This window comes from Schistocerca serialis, chromosome 5, assembly GCF_023864345.2.
Source record: "Schistocerca serialis cubense isolate TAMUIC-IGC-003099 chromosome 5, iqSchSeri2.2, whole genome shotgun sequence".
Classification (NCBI taxonomy): Eukaryota; Metazoa; Arthropoda; class Insecta; order Orthoptera; family Acrididae; genus Schistocerca; species Schistocerca serialis.
Genome location: NC_064642.1, coordinates 716,812,297 through 716,833,681, shown reverse-complemented (window position 1 = coordinate 716,833,681; position 21,385 = coordinate 716,812,297). Strand labels below are relative to the sequence as shown.

At 43.5% G+C, this 21,385-nt stretch overlaps 1 protein-coding gene across 1 annotated transcript in view; it reads right to left on the bottom strand.

The window, feature by feature from the left end:
• Window positions 1-923: 923 nt before the first annotated feature.
• LOC126482193 (uncharacterized) overlaps window positions 924-21,385 on the bottom strand; it is a 35,168-nt gene continuing 14,706 nt past the window's right edge. Inside the window, exons 2-4 of the mRNA XM_050106172.1 lie at window positions 16,175-16,315; window positions 11,247-11,384; window positions 924-1,142 (exon numbers count right to left, since the gene is read on the bottom strand). Coding sequence (XP_049962129.1) covers window positions 924-1,142; window positions 11,247-11,384; window positions 16,175-16,315 — 498 coding nt within the window. The remainder of the gene's footprint in view (window positions 1,143-11,246; window positions 11,385-16,174; window positions 16,316-21,385) is intronic.

The following is a 21,385-nucleotide window of genomic DNA, read 5'->3' as shown; positions in this document are numbered from 1 at the left end:
GCGTCGTCGAACTGTTGGTGCAGATGGTTGTTGTCTTGCAAACAAATGGTTCAAATGGCTCTGAGCACTATAGGACTTAACATCTGAGGTCATCAGTCCCCTAGAACTTACAACTACTTAAACCTAACTAACCTAAGGACATCACACACATCCATCCCCGAGGCAGGATTCGAACCTGTGACCGTAGCGGTCGCGCGGTTCCAGACTGCAGCGCCTTTAACCGCTTGGCCACACCAGCCGGCTCTTGCAAACGTCCCCATCTGTTGACTCAGGGATCGAGAACGTGGCTGCACGATCCGTTACAGCCACGCGGATAAGATGCCTGTCATCTCGACTGCTAGTGAAACGAGGCCGTTGGGACCCAGCACGGCGTTCCGCATTACCCTCCTGAACCCACCGATTCCATATTCTGCTAACAGTCATTGGATCTCGACCAACGCGAGCAGCAATGTCGCGATACGATAAACCACAATCGCGATAGGTTACAATCCCACCTTTATCAGTCGGAAACGTGATGGTACGCATTTCTCCTCCTTATACGAGGCATCACAACAACGTTTCACCAGGCAACGCCGGTCAACTGCTGTTTGTGTATGAGAAATCGGTTGGAAACTTTCCTCATGTCAGCACGTTGTAGGCGTCGCCACCGGCGCCAACCTTGTGTGAATGCTCTGAAAAGCTAATCATTTGCATATCACAGCATCTTCTTCCTGTCTGTCAAATTTCGCGTCTGTAGCACGTCATCCTCGAGATGTAGCAATTTTAATGGCCAGTAGTGTATAATCGCCACATCGAAAATAAAATTGTTCAAATGAACCATGAATCACATTATGAGTCGATGTATTTTGCATTTAGTGAGAAATTAATACAGAAGACTGGTGCGAGTAGACGCTGTATGTGAGTTGGTTACAGGAGCCAGGCAGTCAGTAGTTAAACCTGGCGGCCGGGTGCCCCTGCAGGCCGGTGAACACCTGCGCGACGTACTCTAGCAGGTTGGTGTAGTGGCGCAGGATGAGCCAGTCGCGCATGCGCGCCGCGGGCCCGCGCATCTGCCGGCACCCGAAGCTCATGGCCTCGCGGCCGACGGGCCGCGGCTGCTCCAGCCGTAGGAAGCGCACGCCCACGTCCAGCGCCGCCAGCACCTGCGCCAGGGGTTGCAGCTCAGTGGCCGACACGTCAAGCACTTCCTTTCTGTAAGTGTTCAATACTCGCAAGTGCAGTACTACAGCCTTAACGTCGAGTCACTTACTAGACGTCGACAGAATGGGACGGAACGCGACGTCACCGTCGAATACAGATGTAATCACCAGTGCTGTGCTGGATCACGACTCGAACGGCTTGATCTGTTTACATCACTTCCATGGGCACCCATACTCGGAGGCAAGGAAGCCGTGCCCAACCCTTACCCCTCCCTCTAGCTCTTAAAGAAAGGAAAAATTACAGTGAATAAGGTGTTTATCTTTCAGGATGGTATTACGCAGATTTTTAACAGGGTCGCAACTGGAACTTTTTTATGGCTACTTAAAAGTCGCGATTCCTCTTCCAAAATACGAAAAATGCACCATACCCCCAGGTCTTGCCCCCTCCCTCTCTCACCTACAAATTATCCAATTGCCTTCTTCATCACACCTCGAGAAATCTCGTATGCTGCTACAGTTTTCGACTACTCGCAATCTGGCGGCTTCTGCTGGTGCTATCTCTAAGCAGTTTCTTAGGGTTATTACGTACTATGTGTTGTGTACATAGCTCCGCGTAGTCAGCGCGTACACAAATTTCCGACTAGAGCGCGCCCCGCTAAGCACAACAGCGCAGGCGCAGCACTCGTCCGTCTCCGCACTACGAGATGGCGCTGTCTTAGAGACGGACCAAATTCTGCTTCCGCCGATCCGCGTATTAATATGTCACGCAGCCAATGAGATTGCTGCTAACGTAGAACCTTTTCTCCTCGCGGATCACACTCGCGCAGTGATACCTGAACGCGCGAGGTATTATAACGAGTGTACAGACCTCCGGTTAGTCAGTCTGCATTAGTCTGCACCAGTCTATAGTCAAGTTTCAGTCTGTGCCTAATAAGATTATCATATTCCTGTACATAGCCACGAACAGAAATGTATAGACACTTTGTCAAGTATCAGAGATATGTGAGAATAAGATTAACGTACCAAGACCAAAGGAACTTTAGATTATCAATTGTAAATAGCATCCAGAATCAAGTTAAGTAAGATTTATGATTTTTATTATTTTAATAAATGTGTGTGAAAATTAATCAAGTTCTGTTTTAAGGTGGTCACCGTCAATCTGCTACCGTAAGCGTGCAAGTGGCAGTTCTATCGTCTGACCTAACGGCAGAAGATAAACACGCCACGATAAGACCACGAGACATATTGCTGACACTCGCCTACTTCGCTAGAGCGACAAGTCAAACAATCCGATGGTGTGTGTACCGAAGGTCTTACAGTACACACACCACACTACGGCTTTTAACAATAAAAATTACCGTGAAACACGGACTGCCATGTCTTCTAGGCTGCAAGTGATACGTACCAACAGCAACAAACAAAAGATCACAAGCACGATTCACTTCAGTTTTCGAGTTTTCGCTAGTCCCACAATCGAGTGACATGTGTTAGTACTATCTCCACATGTCTTCCTACTGAAATTTAATCACGCGATAGCAGTTACAGTCAATTTAATTTGATTTATCTCGTTCATTGGGCTTTTAATTCTTCCAATCCATATATGGCATATAGCAAACCAGTGCTTAACAGTATTGGTTAAAAACAGTCTTGGTTGCAATTTTAGTTTTTTATTTTTCAACGACGCGTTTCGCCTTATTTAGGCATCATCAGGTTATCTACACAGAAAACAGAGAACAAATACATCTATTTAAGAATCGCGATCGCGATGTGCAGACTTGGATAACCTATAAGCATGTATAAACAGATCAACTACTGAAAGAGCAAATACCTTAATTTGGTATTTATTAGAAGAATCCTTTAGTCAGTGTTGGGGCATCGTCGAATATATCAGGCCAACGTCGCCTTCGTTAAACTCAGTAAAATCTAGAAATATAAAATAGCAAAATCATTACCTGTTCTAGATGGGCGCGGGAGGCACCAAGATCTGCATAACGCGTTCCCGTTCACAGGAGCGAGTAACAGAGTAAGATGGGGGCTCAGGTAGTAAGCATAATGCACCACAGCGTCGTGTGCTAGTACTGAAGCCTAATACAGAACCACCTCAATAGGTGGCGCTGCGACGCAGCAGTGATAAGAATGAGAGATCGTAAACTGGATATACATACCCACTAAAACTTTATAAATGTAATGCATGTAAAACATTGATAAGATGGAATTACTAGGGGCCACACCTGTGCAATAACTTGTCCTAAAATTTTGACGAAGTAAAATATTAATGAAGGCCGTAAATTTAAAATGAGAAAACAAGGTGTATAATACAACACACAGATGCAGTACATAAACAGATTTTTCGTATCATATATCACTAAAACGAGAACATTAAAAACACAGGACCGTAATTTCAGATAAAGAGGCCGCCCATATAACACTCAATACTGCCTCATTCGGAGCTAGAACTTCTAGCAAGAAAACATTTTTTATAAAATATAAGTAAAATTATTAGGCTTAAAAAATACACACCAAGGTGGAAGACGGACGTTATGCGGGTAAACTCCGCTATGGCCCCTATGGCCGACTTGTCAAGCTCCCTTTGTTTCATATGGCGCTTGTGCTCAGTACAACTCTCTGCACCCGTGCGAATTGTTTGTCCGACATATATGCTGCCTCATTCACAGGGTACACAATACACTCCGTACACTCGAAGAGCAATGTCATCTTTAACAGGGCGCAACATATCTCGTATCCTGGGGGCGGGCCGGAACACCGGTCTTAGCCCATGTTTCTGCAGCAGACGTCCTAACTTGCTGCTAGTTTCTCCACAATATGGCAGGAATGCAGTCAGTTTGGCCTCTTCTACTGATTCACCAGGTGTCTTTCGTCGGCGGCCTTTGGAAGCGTTTGCAGTGTCTCTTTTGCTGTATCCATTTTCCCCGAAAACACGTTTCAAGTCCTGCAATTCAGACTGTAGGAGGTCGTCGTCAGAGAAAATCTTGGCTCTACGAACCAACGTGTTCAAGACCGCTTTCTTGTGTACAGTGTGGCGGAAACCATTGGCGTACAAGTACCGATCAGTTTGTGTTGGTTTCCGGTACACTGATTGGGCAAGCTAGCCTCCTGCCTTCCGCTCAACCAACTCAGCCAAGAATGCTAGCTTACCGTGCTCCTCCACCTCGACAGTAAATTTAATGTTGGGATGGACACCATTCATGTGATCGACGAACTGCTGTAGTGTATCTTCATCATGAGGCCATATCAGGAAGGTGTCATCAACGTATCGTAGAAAGCAAGACGGCCGCAATGTCGTAGTTTGCAGAGCCTGCTCCTCAAAGTGCTCCATGAAGAAATTTGCGACTGCTGGAGACAGTGGTGATCCCATGGCTGTGCCGTCCGTCATCTCATAATATTCATCGCAGTACAAAAAGTACGTTGTCGTTAGGACGTGACGGAACAACTTAATGATTCCATATGGAAAATGTTGGGCCAAAAGATCCAGCATATCTTGTATTGGCACTCTCGTAAAAAGTGTCTCAACGTCCAAGCTAACCATTAGATCGTTTGGGTCTATCTTCATTCTCTTGAGTGTCTCAACAAATTTCTGCGAGTTGACAACATGGTGTTCACCATGTCACACTTTTGGTGCTAATAATCCTACCAGATGTTTAGTAAGTCTGTGGGTGGGCGAACTGATTGCGCTAACAATGGGCCTCAGAGGAACACTTTCCTTCTGGATCTTTGGTAATCCATAAGTCTGGGAGGTCTGGCGGCACGAGGCGTTAATTTCTTCACCACTTCATCTAGTAAATCAGAATCCTTTAATAACTTCCCTGTCTTTCTGACAATGGCCTGTGTGGGATCACGACTAAGGTTGCGGTACGTGGCGTCTTCTAATAAATGTAGCGTCTTTAGGTGGTAGTCTGCAGAGTTCAGAACCATATTTATATTATTTTTTAAATGTAGGATGGTCGCTCAAATACAATCTCACTTCTACCGTTCAACTGAACAGCAGAGAGTCCTCACAGCTCAAGCAGTTTGGCACCTTTGGCACTGATATGTAAATGAAAACGACCATTCGCGACATGTGAGACTCAAGGCAGGAATAAAACGCCAGGGGCGCTGCACTAGACTCACTTGCTTAAGCTGTCGATCCAGACAAGAAAGTTTCTCATGTAACAGCGGTTCAACTTCCGGTGTTAGCAGACTATGCCACGCCCCTCCACCAAGTCAACGTCAAACTTTCTTCGCGAGAAAGTTGACGTTATCGCCCTGTTCTGTTGACAGCTTTCTTGAATGCAGCCATTTGAAATGCATTGTTGAATGTTTTGACGCTACGTTCTGTCAAGTGCGACTCAACCTTTAGGGTGTCACGATCAGATAAACAACATCTGGAATTTAGAACTGACAGACCATTCACGTTATTTCAGTCGGAGCCTCCGTGTTGATCCGCTTGAAGATGGAGTGAGGGAATTTCAAACAGCTGGTACATATAGTCCCCCGTTAACGTTGCTTCTCGAATCCCACATATAGGGTCAGACATGTACTTCACCTTAGAATTTTTGATATCCTAAAAAAATTGATAGTTTATTTTCAGTTTGACGAATAGCAACTATAACTTCACAAAATAAAGAGTAGCATTGTATCTTAATCTTACAAACCACTGAGAATGAAATTCGTTTTTTCAAATGAAACTGTGCAACATTTTGGTTCCAGGATATTATTTCTAGATGTATTCTGCAGCTATTTGCTCGGTCTCCACGAGTCAGTACATTTTCAAGTAATTCATCATTGTTGTTGTTGTTGCTGTGTTCAGTCTGAAGAATGGTTTGATGCATCTCTTCATGCTACTCTACGTCGTGCAAGCATCTACATCTCCGAATAACTATTGGAGCCTACATTCTCCTGAATCTGGTTACTATATTCATCTCTTGGTCTGCCTCTACGATTTTTGCTCCCACGCCCCCCCCCCCCTCCCTCCCTCAAATACTAAATTGGTGATATCCCAAAATGCGTCGTATCCACCAAGCCCTTCTTTTAATCAAGTTGTGCCACAAATTGTTCTCCTCGGTTATATTCAGTACGTCCTCATTAGTTATGTGATCTATCCATCTAATCTTCGGCATTCTTCTGTAGCATAACATTTCAAAAGCGTCTATTCTCTTAAACTATTTATCGTTCATGTTTCACTTCCACACATGGTTACACTTCAGACAAATGCCTTCAGAAAAGACTTCCTAACACTTAAGTCTATATTTGATGTCCACAAATTTCTTTTCTCCAGAAACGCTTCTCTTGTCATTGCCAGTCTACATTTTATACACTTCGTCTTTCGGCCATCAGTTATTTTGCAAAACTCAACTGCTACTTTAAGTGTCTCGTTTCCTAACCTGTTCCGTCAGCATCACCTGATTTACTTTGACTACATTCCATTATCGTTGTCTTAATTTTGTTGATGTTCCTCTTATACACTCCTTTCAAGACACTGTCCGTTTCGTTCAATGGCTCGTCCAAATCCTTTGCTGACTGACAGAATTACAATATCATCCGAAAACCTCAAAGTATTTATTTCTTCTCATCGAGTTTTAATTCCTACTCCAAATCTTTCTTTGGTTTCCTTTACTGCTTGCTCAATGCACAGACTGAATAACATCGGGGATAGGCTCCCGTCTCAAGCTCTGCTTCTCTTTCATGCCCCTCGACTCTTATAACTGCCGTCTGGTTCCAGTACAATTTGCAAATAGCGTTTCGCTCCCTGTATTTTACCCCCGATATGTTCAGAATTTTAAAGAGATTAATCTATTCAACATTGTCGAAAGCTTTCTCTAAATCTAAAAATACCACAAACGTAGGTTTACCTTTCCTTAACCTATCCTCTAAGATAAGTCGTAGGGTCAGTAGTGCCTCGTGTGTTCCTAGATTTCTCCGAAATCCAAATTGGTCTTCACCGAGGTCGGCTTCTACCAGTTTTTCCGTTCTTCTGATTTTTCTGTAAAGAATTCGTGATAGTCTTTTGGTAGCATGACTTATGATACTGATAGTTCGGTAATTTTCACACCTGTTAGCAACTCCTTTCTTTGAACTGGAATTATTACATTCTTCATTACTAAAAATTATATTGGCCTCAAAACTGCTGATTTACACTGACTTCTATTCTGGTGTACTTCATTTTAATCATCAGGAGGACAATAGATAATTAATCTGGATCTCCCATATCGGCAAAGCATTTTATTGTTGAGATAAGCACAAACTTCGGGGTAGTGTGTACTAACCTCGCCGCAAGAAAATCAGGGAAATCTAATTTTAAATACATTTTACTGGGTAATTCTGCTTACACCTACGAAATTTTTTATATCGCTCAATTACGATGTGTACACTATTTATGGAAATGCGAGATAACCGCAAATGGTATCCCTACAAAAAGAAGATACATGTACACATCTGTAAAAGTTTCAACAAGTTTGAACAATGTAACCAAAGTTGTGTGACAGGATAGGCAACCTTCAAAGAAGTCATATCACCCGGACTCAAAGCAACCAGCACAGATGATACATCGTTCTTCTTTCTATAGGCTTGGCGAGACAGTCGGTTTTGGATTGGACTGCGGTATGCCGTCGATGCTTAGACTGCAGGATGATGTGAAAGCGTTGATTCTCCCGCCTAATATAGCAGCAAAAATTATCTTGTGGCAGCATGCTACAACTCCTTAGCCCGTCTCATGGTTGCACTTTTATATGGTATATGTACGTATTGATCTAAACCTACGAATTCCTCATACAACGATTCATTGGCCTTATGGCTCATTAGTTTGATAATACTGTTTTAGGTTAATGTTATATGATATGGATACTGCGTACATATTTATAAATGTCTTTGGTCAGCACTATTACTATTCGTATGGTTCACAATCTTTCACGCTGTAGATGAAACAACCCATATCCATAGCATATAACAGAATTATTCAACTGGATTTTTGCAAACTCCATGCTGGAAGAACTATATGTACAACATTGAGAGGCCATATACAAACACGTCGACGTATACACATTTCGCATACTCCAGTCTAATCATAGCCATCTGTAGAACAGCAAATTCACAATAAGAAACAGTATGTAATTCAGTTTTGGGATTGATGTTTAAGTATATCGCTTCATCATGATAGTTTGTAAGCCCTTGTTATATATTTTAGAATAATAATGTTCACTAGAGTTTGTGACACTCAGAGAAGTGAAATGGGTTTGTTACATCAGATTGGCAGGTGGCTGTAGAATTGAATTATGTCTAAACCGACCTGTGCACAGCATCCTAACTTGTAGAAATTATGTTAAATGAATGTTCTGAACTGATAAAAGTTTTAAATTGAAACACAGTTTTATTTCACATAGTTTATGGGTCCTGATCAGTCCCTCTCCGTCCAATATCACTCAGCCTGCTTAGCCACATAGTAAGTTCCTTTAATCTAGTGGGTGTTATGAGTATTTCATCTGTTTGGTTGCTCCTCCCAAAATAGTTTAAGGCTACTTCCAATATCTAACTTTTATGTACCGTGGGATATAGAGAAATTAATTTGTCATATGCTACTAATGGCTGCCACACACATATCACTTCTCGATCTTGAAATTGCTCACGATTCTTCATAATTAGCTTTAACAAATTATTATCCACGAATATTGAGTGGCCATCACGACCCAAATATTCTTCTTATCACTCGGTTCCGAGAGTTCCGGAACCTGTCAGAAAATTGGAATAGAGATCAATATAAACCTCATTTCCACCCTTTTTATTGCTCATGAAAAACATGCATTGCGTGTTGTACCATCACACAGCGAGACCTTCAGAGGTGGTGGTCCACACTGCTGTACACACCGGTAGCTCTAATACCCAGTAGCTCGTCCTCTTGCATTGATGCTTGCCTGTATTAGTCGTGGCATACTATCCACAAGTCCATCAAGGCACTGTTGATTCAGATTGTCCCATTCCTCAACGGCGATTCGGCGTAGGTCCCTCAGAGTGGTTGGTGGGTCACGTCGTCCATAAACAGCCCTTTTCAGTCTATCCCAGATTTGTTCGATAGGGTTTATGTCTGGAGAACATGCTGATCATTCTAGTCGAGCGATGTCGCTATCCTGAAGTAAGCCATTCACAAGATGTGCACGATGGGGGCGCGAATTGTCGTCCATGAATACGAATGCCTCGCCAATATGCTGCGATATGGTTGCACTATCGGTCGGAGGATGGCATTCACGTATGATACAGCCGTTATGGCGCCTTCCATGACCACCAGCGGCGTACGTCGGCCCCACATAATGCCACCCCAAAACAGCATCAAACCTCCACCTTGCTGCACTCACTGGACATTGTGTCTAAGGCGTTCAGCCTCACCGGGTTGCCTCCAAACACGTCTCCGACAATTGTCTGGTTGAAGACAAATGCGACACTCATCGGTGAAGAGAACGTGATGCCAATCCTGAGTGGTCCATTCGGCATGTTGCTGGGCCCATCTGTACCACGCTGCATGGTGTCGTGGTTGCAAAGATGGACCTCGCCATGGACGTTAGGAGTGAAGTTGCGCATCATGCAGTCTATTGCGCACAGTTTGAGTCGTAACACGACGTTCTGTCGCTGCACGAAAAGCATTATTCAACATGGTGGCGTTGCTGTCAGTGGGTTCCTCCGAACCATAATCCGTAGGTAGCGGTCATCCAATGCAATAGTAGCCCTTGGGCGGCCTGAGCGAGGCATGTCATCGACAGTTCCTGTCTCTCTGTATCTCCTCCATGTCCGAACAACATCGCTTTGGTTCACTCCTTCCTGGTGGAATGACCCCCTCCGTCTAATAGGCGCTGCTCATGCATGGTTGTTTACATCTTTGGGCGGGTTTAGTGACATCTCTGAACAGTCAAAGGGACTGTGTCTGTGATACAATATCCACAATCAATGTCTGTCTTCAGGAGTTCTGGGAACCGGGGTGATGCAAAACTTTTTTTGTTGTGTCTGTTATCGATAATGATACCCTTACAATTTGCGATGGCCGACCAATGTAATACCATAGCGTATCAAAATATTATTACTTGCTTTTTAAAACTTGATTTGTTCGTTGCCTTAAAAATACATTTTTCAGAAGATCACTTCACGAATTAATTGGTGGTATTTAAATCAATAAAATTCCCAACCAGAAACTATGGTTGAATTTCACCACGCCGTGGGTTTCAATTAGTTCCATTATGAAATCGAGGTACTGCTGGAAATTCTTATAACGATATACAAACTGTTCCCTCCAGAACTTGTAGTCAACAACCTGAGAAGTTTCGCAGACCTGCATAAACTGAACACCACAATGCTCGTCGTGCATCCTATAAAGATATGCTGAGACGACATTCATCCGAGTCCTGTTGCACACTCAGAAAATATATACCACTTTTTTCTTTTCTTTTTCTTCTCACATGCATGTGCCACTGGATCGTGGGAAGTCTGCAGTAGGTGGAAATTGTAGCATGGCAGACCTGCACAGGTTGCTAACATCCAAATGCAGGATATAACAATGATCGAGGGCTGCGTCATACCGTCCCATCATTTGTTTGTTACAGTATCATCCCTCGTTCAGAGTTTGCGGCAAGGTTCCCCTCTGCAATGTTCAGCGTCAAGGATTAAAGGAGTTACAAACACGAAAACAAAACAACGTGTCATCGGGTAGGTTGATAATATTGTTCGATCCTGTGCTTACTTGCTGCAGAGTGTATAGCTAGGTGTCGATTCCAAACATGTATCACACTCGATGCAGCCTATCCTTGGTATGCCGAAATGTTACAGTGTAAAAAACCATTTCTTGGAAAACGATCATTTTGCTCCGAGTAAGCTAGCCAATACTGTGCTCTTCGGCGTCGATAAGCAATACAACATTTTCTTTCATGCTTCTACTTAGTTTCGTGGCTTTTCAGAGACTTAACTTAGCGTAATACTGACATTTCGCACAATAATTATTCACTTTTCTACAAATCCTCCGATTTTGAATTCATTTGGATTGGTCTTTCTGGGTGTTGAAGTGCTGGACTGTTCATCAATGTTAGCGTCTTATCTCTCATTGCATAGAATCTAGACCAAATGCCTGGTACTCACGCAGAGGAGGTGGTGCTCGGTGTCCTCAAAGTCCTGAGCGAACTGCGTGTGCAGCTCCTCGTGGTCCCAGGCCAGCTGTTCCAGAGCCACGGCGTGTCTTTGCATCAGGTTGTACGTCTTCACCAGCTCCGCGTCTAGCTGCAACACACGCCAACGCAATGAGAGTTAGTGAACATGTGGAGGGAAATGTTATCCCGAGATCTGCAGATGGACAAAGTTCGATTACATATGTAGCCTACCAGCATTTTGCATGACGTTTCACATTCAGAAAATTCCTAAATCCACTACCTGCTAAGCTATTTGCATAAATTAGTAAACGAAATCTAGAACTGAACTTTTTGCACCACAGGTCTTTGAACATCTATTATTACCGCTTTCAACATTTCTACAATGATATGACACAAAGCATATAAAACGCATATGAAATCTAGATCACAGGACGTGACTAAGTAAATGTAGAAACGAACATTTGAACCTTAAATGTAAATAAACACCATAGACAAATCATATTCTAATCACATGTCAAATTATATCTACGGACATTACATATTATCCTCTTCACTCAGTGCTTCACTTTTCATTCTTCATAAGGATCTTCTTTCTTTCTTTCTTGTTTTTTTTCCCCCTCAGGTGTGACTACTGCCACGAAAGCAAAACTGAAAATGTCAGTACATACGTTATAATACAAAACCACGTAGAAAATGCAGAACGCTAAAATTGCTTAATGTCGCAAAACGTATTACGTGTTTGCTGATTCGAGGCGTGCTGCTTCGGGATGTTAGGTTCGCAACTGTATAATATTGAGCAAATTTGATAACTTTTTATTTTGTCCGTCTCAGTTCATGAGTACAATTTTTTGCTGCAGTGGCTACCAATTTCGGGCTGACACGCCCGTTCTCAAACCACGTAAAAATTACAAAGTACATGTACGGACATGTTTACACACAGCATGCTTATCCATATTACAAGTACTTATATACATAGATCGATATTAATGGTAACTAGACACACAACATGATGTCAAATGGCACATATAGCATTTGTACAGAAAGTCAAATTGTGAGCAACAAATATTCTCACTGATAAGATAACCTATATGTCAATTGTTACACATGTAAGACACAACCAGACTGACAAATATAACTCTCAGCAGTCTACAGGACACCTTGGTTAGTGTCACCCTCACACATACGAGTGTGTGCATATGGCTGCCTTTTAGGCTGCTATGGTGCTTCCGCACCCACTGTCATTCATTGATAACATTTTTGAAAAGTAGAAAAATACCAGTTTTACAAGAAATGTTAACAATTCTGTATTACAAAATAAAGTAACATCCAAATGTAACATACAAAATCAGGAGGCGACGACATTGTGCGCCTCAAACTACTAGAGTTGTATTTGTCAGTTTGGTTGTGTCGTTCAGGCGAATCAGTATATTCATAACCTGTCTCATCAATGAGAGAACTTGTTGCTCACAGTTTGACTTTCTTTACAAAAGCTATTCGTGCCTTTTCACATAATGTTGTATAACTAGTTACAGTTAACAACAAGCCATGCCTTTACGCATATAAGTATTTGTAATGTGGACATGCATGCTGTATGTACACTGTTTTTAAATCTATAACCTAGATGTGAAACCATAACCTTTGTGTAAAAATGGACAAATCATGTAATATTTCAGAACACTCACAGAAAATGCCTTGTAAAAAAGGCGAAACGCGTCTGGGTGCATAAATAAAAATAAAAATTTCGATGTGCAGCTTGAAAAAAAGGCATTTAAACAACTGCAATTTGTAATTTTTACGTGTGTAGTTTGAGAATGGCCGTGTCAGCCCCAAACCGGTAACCTCTGCACTAAAATTATATATTCATGTAACTGAGACGGATAAAATAAAAAAATATCAAATTACATCAGTACTACGTACTGTTTCCCAGTTTTTTTCTGAAATATAATTGATTCTATACAGGGAATTCGGGGAGGAAAGGTCAATATTTTACACAGTGATAGTATAAGTAATTCTGAACAAAAAATGGTATATGAACATAGGTCCGCAAATGCTTCGTTAGGGAGGTGCGGGTATTGAAAGGAACTTTAATTCTGCAAAATTGATGTGCACAAAGTGAACGTATATGCAATACATCTGGGCCGTAATGTGATTTTCTTGAAAACAATGTTACAGAAAAGTACAGTTATGTTACACATTTTTACATCATGTTTATTTACTTTGCATTTAGCACGTACTGCATTTCAATATGCATGTTACATGTATTAAGTTAAAAAAGACATAGCACGTCTTTTACAAACAGCTTTAACACTTATCGTACAGATGTTGTACAGTTCACAGAACAGGTTCGAATATGCCACATGAACGTCAATGCACTTTTCCGCTCTAGCGATATCATGTTGTGTTGCTTGTTCAATTGCCTGTGGTTGGTTCCTAAACAATTCAGCAGCGTCCATGATGCGACGAAGCAGTACATCTCGTGTATTTACCTTCACTTTGTGCACCTCTGATTTCATCCAACCCCATGAACAAAGGTCATGTGGTCTTGGAGGCCAGTTAATAGCACTGCCACGGCCAATCCAGCGATTAGGGTAGGTGCGATTGAGATGGTCCCTCACAAGTAAGGTAACATGTGGAGGGCACCGTTATGTTGAAAGTACATTCCAGTTCGCTTGGCTAAAGGAACGTCTTCCAATAGTTCCACAAATGAATTTTCAAAAAAATTGCAGACACCTCTCTGCCTTAAATTGCTGATTGATAATAAATGGACCTACAAAAGGTTATCGATCATGCAGCACCAAACGTTTATGGCAAAACGAACCTGGAAATTGCTCTCCACTAAAGCGTGCGTATTTTCCCGTGTGTTGTTTATTCCACGTCGTGAAAACTGGGCTTCGTCAGTGAATAGTATATATGGAAACAAATGAATATTCTCAATTACCCAGTGACCAAACTGAAGTCGTTGGGTATTGTCGCCAGCGTGGAGATTTTGGACCCGCTGTATGTGAAATGGATACAGGTTTTCCGCATGTAATGTTTCCCATACACGTGTCTGTGGGACATTCATACACAGGGACATTCTTCGTATGCTCGTACTGGCACAATGTTACAGAAAAGTACAGTTATGTTACACATTTTTACATAATGTTTTTTTTTATTTTGCGTTTAGTACGTAATGCATTTCAACATGCATGTTACATGTATTAAGTTGAAAAAGACATACCACGTCTTTTACAAACAGCTTTAAAACTTAACATACTTCCGATAATTTCTTCCTGTTCATGCAAAGTCTGTTGAAGTGCAAGCTCGGACGAAAAACGTCTACTTGGAAGAGAGCCTGTTGCACGCAAAGTGATTACACTTTGGTGAACACCCTGCGATCAGGTAATCGTTGAGTCGGAAAGCGCCTGTGGTATTCTTCTCTCGCAGCGGTAGCTCTACCATCGCAGAATCCATAAACATACGCCATATCTGCGTATTCCTCATTACTGTAGACGTGTGGCATTGTTAGCAGCGCTTGTACGAACGCAATTAACACCCTACACTACTAACCGATCCGTCGCCGATACACTACACAATGCGGCTTACACGGCACAACTGCGCAAACAACGGGTGATTGTACTATGTACGTCACATGACCATAATATGTGGTAGGCTGCATAGCGTAAAAATGGCATGTACCCGTGCATTGTTTGCAAGAAAATCAGGTGACGGTCCATTTGTATTGCGTATACGTTCACGTTGTGCGTATCAAGTTTGCAGTCTTAAGGCTCCTTTCAATACCCATACCTCCCTAACGAAGCATTTGTGCACCAATGTTCATATAACATTTTTTGTTCAGAATTACTTATACTATCACTCTTTAAAATACTGACCTCTCCTCCACAAACGCCCTGTATAACCTCTTTTCAGATAGGGCACTGCAGATTATTGGAGGTTCACAGCAAACGTTTTTCTGATATATGACCTCCCTATGCACTTCTTACTGGAAATCTACAAACCATGTCAGGAAAATCTGAGATACCTAACAGGGCGTATACCACTTTAATCTACGGCTCCACTGCTGTCGTAACTGAAAATAGCAGAGCCGCTCAATCTATAAGCAGTTTCCTTAGCAAAGTGCATATGATATATGGCCACGCTGGTGTACCTTCTCCGGTAAGGATACAACATACAATGTTTGAAATATTTTAATTATCTCTTTAAGGATGAAACTACTTTTACATGTAAAAAGGAAATCAAGACTATAATAATATATTCTACCTACAATATAGTCATTGTGTAAGTAGGCTGTTTAGGTTTTTTTATTGGTAACGCCACGTAGCGCTCTGTATGAAAATCACTGGCTGTGCTGTGTGCAGTCTGTGGCTGGGTGGCATTGTTGTAGTATTCGCTATTGTAGTGTTGGGCGGTTTGCTGTTAACAGCGCATAGCGTTCGGCAGTTGGAGGTGAGCCGCCAGCAGTGGTGGATGTGGGGAGAGAGATGGCGGAGTTTTGAAATTTGTAAGACTGGATGTCATGAACTGCTATATACATTATGACTTTTGAACACTATTGAGGTAAATACATTGTTTGTTCTCTATCAAAATCTTTAATTTGCTAACTATGCCTATTAGAAGTTAATGCCTTCAGTAATTTGAATCTTTTATTTAGCCGGTAGTAGTGGCGCTCGCTGTATTGCAGTAGTTCGAGTAACGAAGATTTTTGGTGAGGTAAGTGATTTGTGAAAGGTATAGGTTAATGTTAGTCAGGGCCATTCTTCTGTAGGGATTTTTGAAAGTCAGATTGCGTTGCGCTAAAAACATTGTGTGTCAGTTTAAGCACAGTCATCTATAATTGTTCTAAGTGGACGTTTCAATTGGAGACAATTTACGTCCAAAACGCTCAGTGTCTCGAAAATGATAGCTGCGTTAGGTACTTACGGAAATGTTATAAAAGTATTCTGAGTTCAGTGTTTCTCCAAGACTTTTTGGTACTTCTTCAGGAGTGTACAGCCACCCAACGTAAAGGGATTTCCATGGGCGATCCACTTGATCAAAATTCATTCCGTGTATCACTTTCGTCTGTAAGAAAACAGAAAAGGTAATTCAGTAAAGTTTATAATTTTCTTTTTTCTTTACATTTCTGGACCTGTAAATGGTGAGACCTGCTCTATCTGATCAAAACCGTCCAGACACCTCTATGTAATGCCAAAATGACACTAGATGTCACAAGAGGTAGACGCGTCAATATAAAAGATTGGCGAGGGCAGTATTTTCTTGTCAGTAGAGAAGCAGTAACAGTACAATCGGTCTGAGCCGTGTCACGGCTCAGCATTTTGATTTACCCGCGAGATTATATCACTTGTTTTCGCCGCAGCGATAGGAGGCGTGTCGATGAGCGCTGGTGCGTTTTGGGAGGACGGCTCGGTCGGTGGATGGCGACAGGACGGAAGCGGCGGGGAGTCAACTTGTGCCTGCCGATTAAGGACTGCGACGAGTGTGGCTGTTTGCGAGCGTGTGCGGAGGACGGAATGCTCGCTTGCTTAGCGTGGTTCTCCATGACCAGCTGTTGTTTGTTGGGCCTAGCGCTCGAGTGTAACAGGAAGCTGCACTGGTGCGGTTCTCGTCACCTGGCTAAGGCCGAAATTTTCATATACTTTTATTATATTTCATGATCATTACTTTATTATGGGGTTGGTACTTGTAGCCAACATTTTGTGATTTGAAATACTTCAGAGAATATCATCATGTGCCAGGTGTCTACTGTGAATAATTCTTAATTTGTTTCATAGTGTGTGGCACGGTATCCACTATCATCGATCATTTTATGAAAGTTCTATCCAAATTATCATTGTGGTGTCACCGCCAGACACCACACTTGCTAGGTGGTAGCTTAAATCGGCCGCGGTCCATTAAGTACATGTCGGACCCGCGTGTCGCCACTGTGTGATCGCAGACCGAGCGCCACCACAAGGCAGGTCTCGAGATACGGAATAGCACTCGCCCCAGTTGTACGACGACTTTGCTAGCGACTACACTGCCGAAGCCTTTCTCTCATTTGCCGAGAGACAGTTAGAATAGCCTTCAGCTTAGTCCATGGCAACGATCTAGCAAGGCGCCATTAGCCTTACATAGTTTGATAGTTATCGTATGAAATGTCACATCAAGAATGCTGTATTCACATGAACTATATAAAAGTTAAGTATAGCAGCTACGTACTTTTCTTGCTACCATTCACTACTTATCCTTTTCCAGAATTCACGCCAGTCGGCGTGTGTGTACGCGTGCCTTTTTTTCGGCTACCCGTCACTGTGGACTGGCTGCCTTGTCAGTCCACTACATTGGCGACGAGGATGGGATATGTCATTAATGCCCAAGGCATACATCCGAGTCCAGAGCACCTCCGTGCCATACAAGAATTGCCTTCGCCATAAAATGTGAAGCAGCTACAGAGTGTGTTGGGTAAAATTAACTATTATCATCGCTTTCTGCGCAATGCCTCTTCCATTTCAGTTCCGCTTCATAGCTTACGCCGTAAGGGTGTTCCGTTCGTCTGGACGACGGAATGCGAACGCGCCTTTCGCCAGTTGAAATCGGCGTTGCTTTCTCATACTTGCCTTACGCCATTCGATCCCCAGAAACCCCTTTTGTTGATGATAGATGTATCGGATTTCGGGATCGGTGCTGTGCTTGCGCACAAAGTTGGCTCGCATGATCGCCCTATTGCCTTTGCGTCAAAATTGCTCTCGTCTGCGCAAAGAAATTATTCACAGATAGAGAAAGAAGCTTTGGCTCTCGTGTTTGGTGTTACTAAGTTCCATGATTTCTTGTATGGTCGTCACTTTACCATCATCACAGACCACAAACCTTTGACGTCGCTTTTTCATCCGAACAAGCCTGTACCTCCACGTACAGCGCAGAAATTCATTCGCTGGTCTATTTTCCTCTCGCAGTACCGCTACGATATCTTGTATCGGTCCACTGCTAAGCATGGAAACGCCGATGCGTTGTCCCGTTTGCCTGTTGCTGAGGATAAAGCATTCGATTCTTCTGAACTTGCTTGCATGTTCATTGATTCGGAAACCGATGAAGTGGTCGAATCGTTTCCGATTGATTTTCGTCGTGTAGCTACAGCCACCGCTGCTGACCCGGTCCTTGCTACCGTTTTGCGTTTTGTTGCAACGCAATGGCCTTTGTCAAAGTCTCGGATCGAGGATCCGTTGGTTCGCCGATTTTTTGCTCATAAGGAGAGACTTTTTGTTCGACATGGTGTTTTGTTGTTGCGTTCTGATAATGATCAGTCCAGAGTCGTGGTCCCACGTTCGTTACAGTTCTCTGTTTTACGGCTTCTTCACCAAGGACATTGGGGTATAGTGCGAACGAAACAACTCGCTCGTCAGCACTGTACTTGGTTCGGAATCGATGCTGCGATTACGAATATGTGTTCTTCTTGCATGGCGTGTGCCGAACAACAATCCGCACCGCCGCGGAAAGTCTTTGCTTGGCCAAAAGCCACTTCCCCTTGGCAACGCTTGCACATCGATTTTGCTGGTCCATTCTGGAATGCTCGATGGTTGGTTCTGGTAGATGCCTTCAGTAATTTTCCTTTTGTTGTCCGGATGTCTTCCACGACGTCCTCTGCCACCATCCAAGCATTGTCTGCTATCTTTTGCATTGAAGGTCTTCCGCAGACTATTGTTTCCGACAATGGCCCACAATTCATGTCCGCAGAATTCCAGTCATTCTGCCAGGCCAATGGTATTCAACATCTGACATCCGCGCCGTTTTCGCCTCAGTCAAACGGTGCCGCTGAACGACTGGTACGGACTTTCAAGTCACAGATGTTGAAGTTGAAAGAGTCGCATTCTCGGGAGGACGCGTTGTTGCTCTTTTTGTCTTCGTATCGCTCTCAGCCCCGAGATGGTCGCTCGTCGGCTGAGTTGCTCCACGGTCGTCCTCATCAAACCTTGATGTCTTTGCTGCATCCGCCGCATCAGGTTCCTGTGCAGCGGCAGACTCCTGCTTTTGCTCCAGGCGACGTTGTATTCTATCGCAACTATCGCGGTTCACAGCGTTGGCTCGCAGGGCGCATTCTTCGCTGCCTCGGCCGCGCGATGTATTTGGTTTTGGGGGCCTCTGGTGAGGTCCGTCGGCATCTCAATCAGCTGCGCCTCTGTCGTCGCACGGGTTCTGCCGCTCCCCGTCTGCTTTCAGCGACGGTGCCGTCCGGTCAGCGCCCTGGGGACCCATCTACTGGCTCGCCTCATCCCCAGGTGTTACCGACGATGCCTTCCATTTTGCCCCATGGCGACGCGCCGCCGCAGCCGCCGCCGCCGCCGCCGCCTGTTCTCCCGCCGGCGCCGCCCGCATTCGGCGCTTCGCTGCAGCCGCCAAACGCCTCCCTGGGTCACGCGCCGCCGATCGCTTCCCGTGACCAGCCGTCCTCCGCCATGGAACTCTTGCCCACTCCGGACCCCATGGAGTCTTCGCGCGTCGGGTACCCCGACGCAATGGAGGTCGACCTTTCGGCCCCTCCTGTCTCTTTCCGGGCGCATACACCGCATGTTGACGTGCACCCTGGACTAGGTTTTCAGGCGTTTCCTAGATCCCCTCGGACCGAATGGCCGGGTGCGGGTGGCACAGCCTTGCCTGTTGTTAGGCTCCCCACCTCCTCGCATACGTCAACATGGGGTCCTCCCCACGGCGGGCGGAAGCCTTATAACACGACCGTTCGCCGATTTGCGGGGGAGGAATGTGGTGTCACCGCCAGACACCACACTTGCTAGGTGGTAGCTTAAATCGGCCGCGGTCCATTTAGTACATGTCGGACCCGCGTGTCGCCACTGTGTGATCGCAGACCGAGCGCCACCACAAGGCAGGTCTTGAGATACGGACGAGCACTCACCCCAGTTGTACGACGACTTTGCTAGCGACTACACTGCCGAAGCCTTCCTCTCATTTGCCGAGAGACAGTTAGAATAGCCTTCAGCTAAGTCCATGGCAACGACCTAGCAAGGCGCCATTAGCCTTACATAGTTTGATAGTTATCGTATGAAATGTCACATCAAGAATGCTGTATTCACATGAACTATATAAAAGTTAAGTATAGCAGCTACGTACTTTTCTTGCTACCATTCACTACTTATCCTTTTCCAGAATTCACGCCAGTCGGCGTGTGTGTACGCGTGCCTTTCTTTCGGCTACCCGTCACTGTGGACTGGCTGCCTTGTCAGTCCACTACAATCATTACATTAGACTTTGTTAAAATTGGTGCGTTTAAATTGCAAATTTCCTAATTCTACTAATATTGCTTGGGATAAACCCATCTATTTCTTGATATTGCCCTATTTGTGTATTAAGTTTTGTTTCTTCTCGAGACTGACTGAATGTATTTTGGAACACATGAGGGGGGGGGAGTATGTAAATGAAAATTTGCTAGATAACACAACAGTCGTGAAATTGAAGACTTGACAGTGTTCACTCATGTCATCAGTCGTTAATGTTATTTCTGTCTTGTAGCTTACTTAACTGATATAAAATAATTTAGGAATTTTGTGTATTTGTCACGAAAGGTGAACTAATGTCACATGACATTGACATTTGTGTAGGGTTTACGTAAGCTTAAGTGAAATCAGGCGGTAAAAAAAAAAATAAAAAAAGCACTGATTATCATTGCCACTTGCCACTTTTTTTTTTTTTAGTGGGCAGTAGGGAATTTGTTGCACTCTTGCCAAATTTTAAGGTTTGATTTACATGTAGTACAATTCATAAGTTCAATATTTTTCTGGTGTAATTGTTAATATTTGTGCATGTTGTACTATTGTATGATATAATATATCTTTTACTAACAGTACCTTTATGTAATGTTTCAGAGTGGGGCTACATGTTCTTCTAGAGAATGTTTAAAAAAAATTTATTGCTAAAATTTCCTTCTAAACTGTTAATTGTATTAACTTGGATGTATAACCAATTATTGTTAAATAACAGATTTGTGTCAACAAGGCTTGGACCAAATAAATGTGCCTACACCTTCCCCATCCTGGCTCTGCTACCGTCGGTACATCACAAGGTCGGTCATGAGCGTTCAGTGACTTGGATCGTGGACTAGTCATTGAATGTTACCTGTGTAACAAATTCACGCTTCTAAAGCTG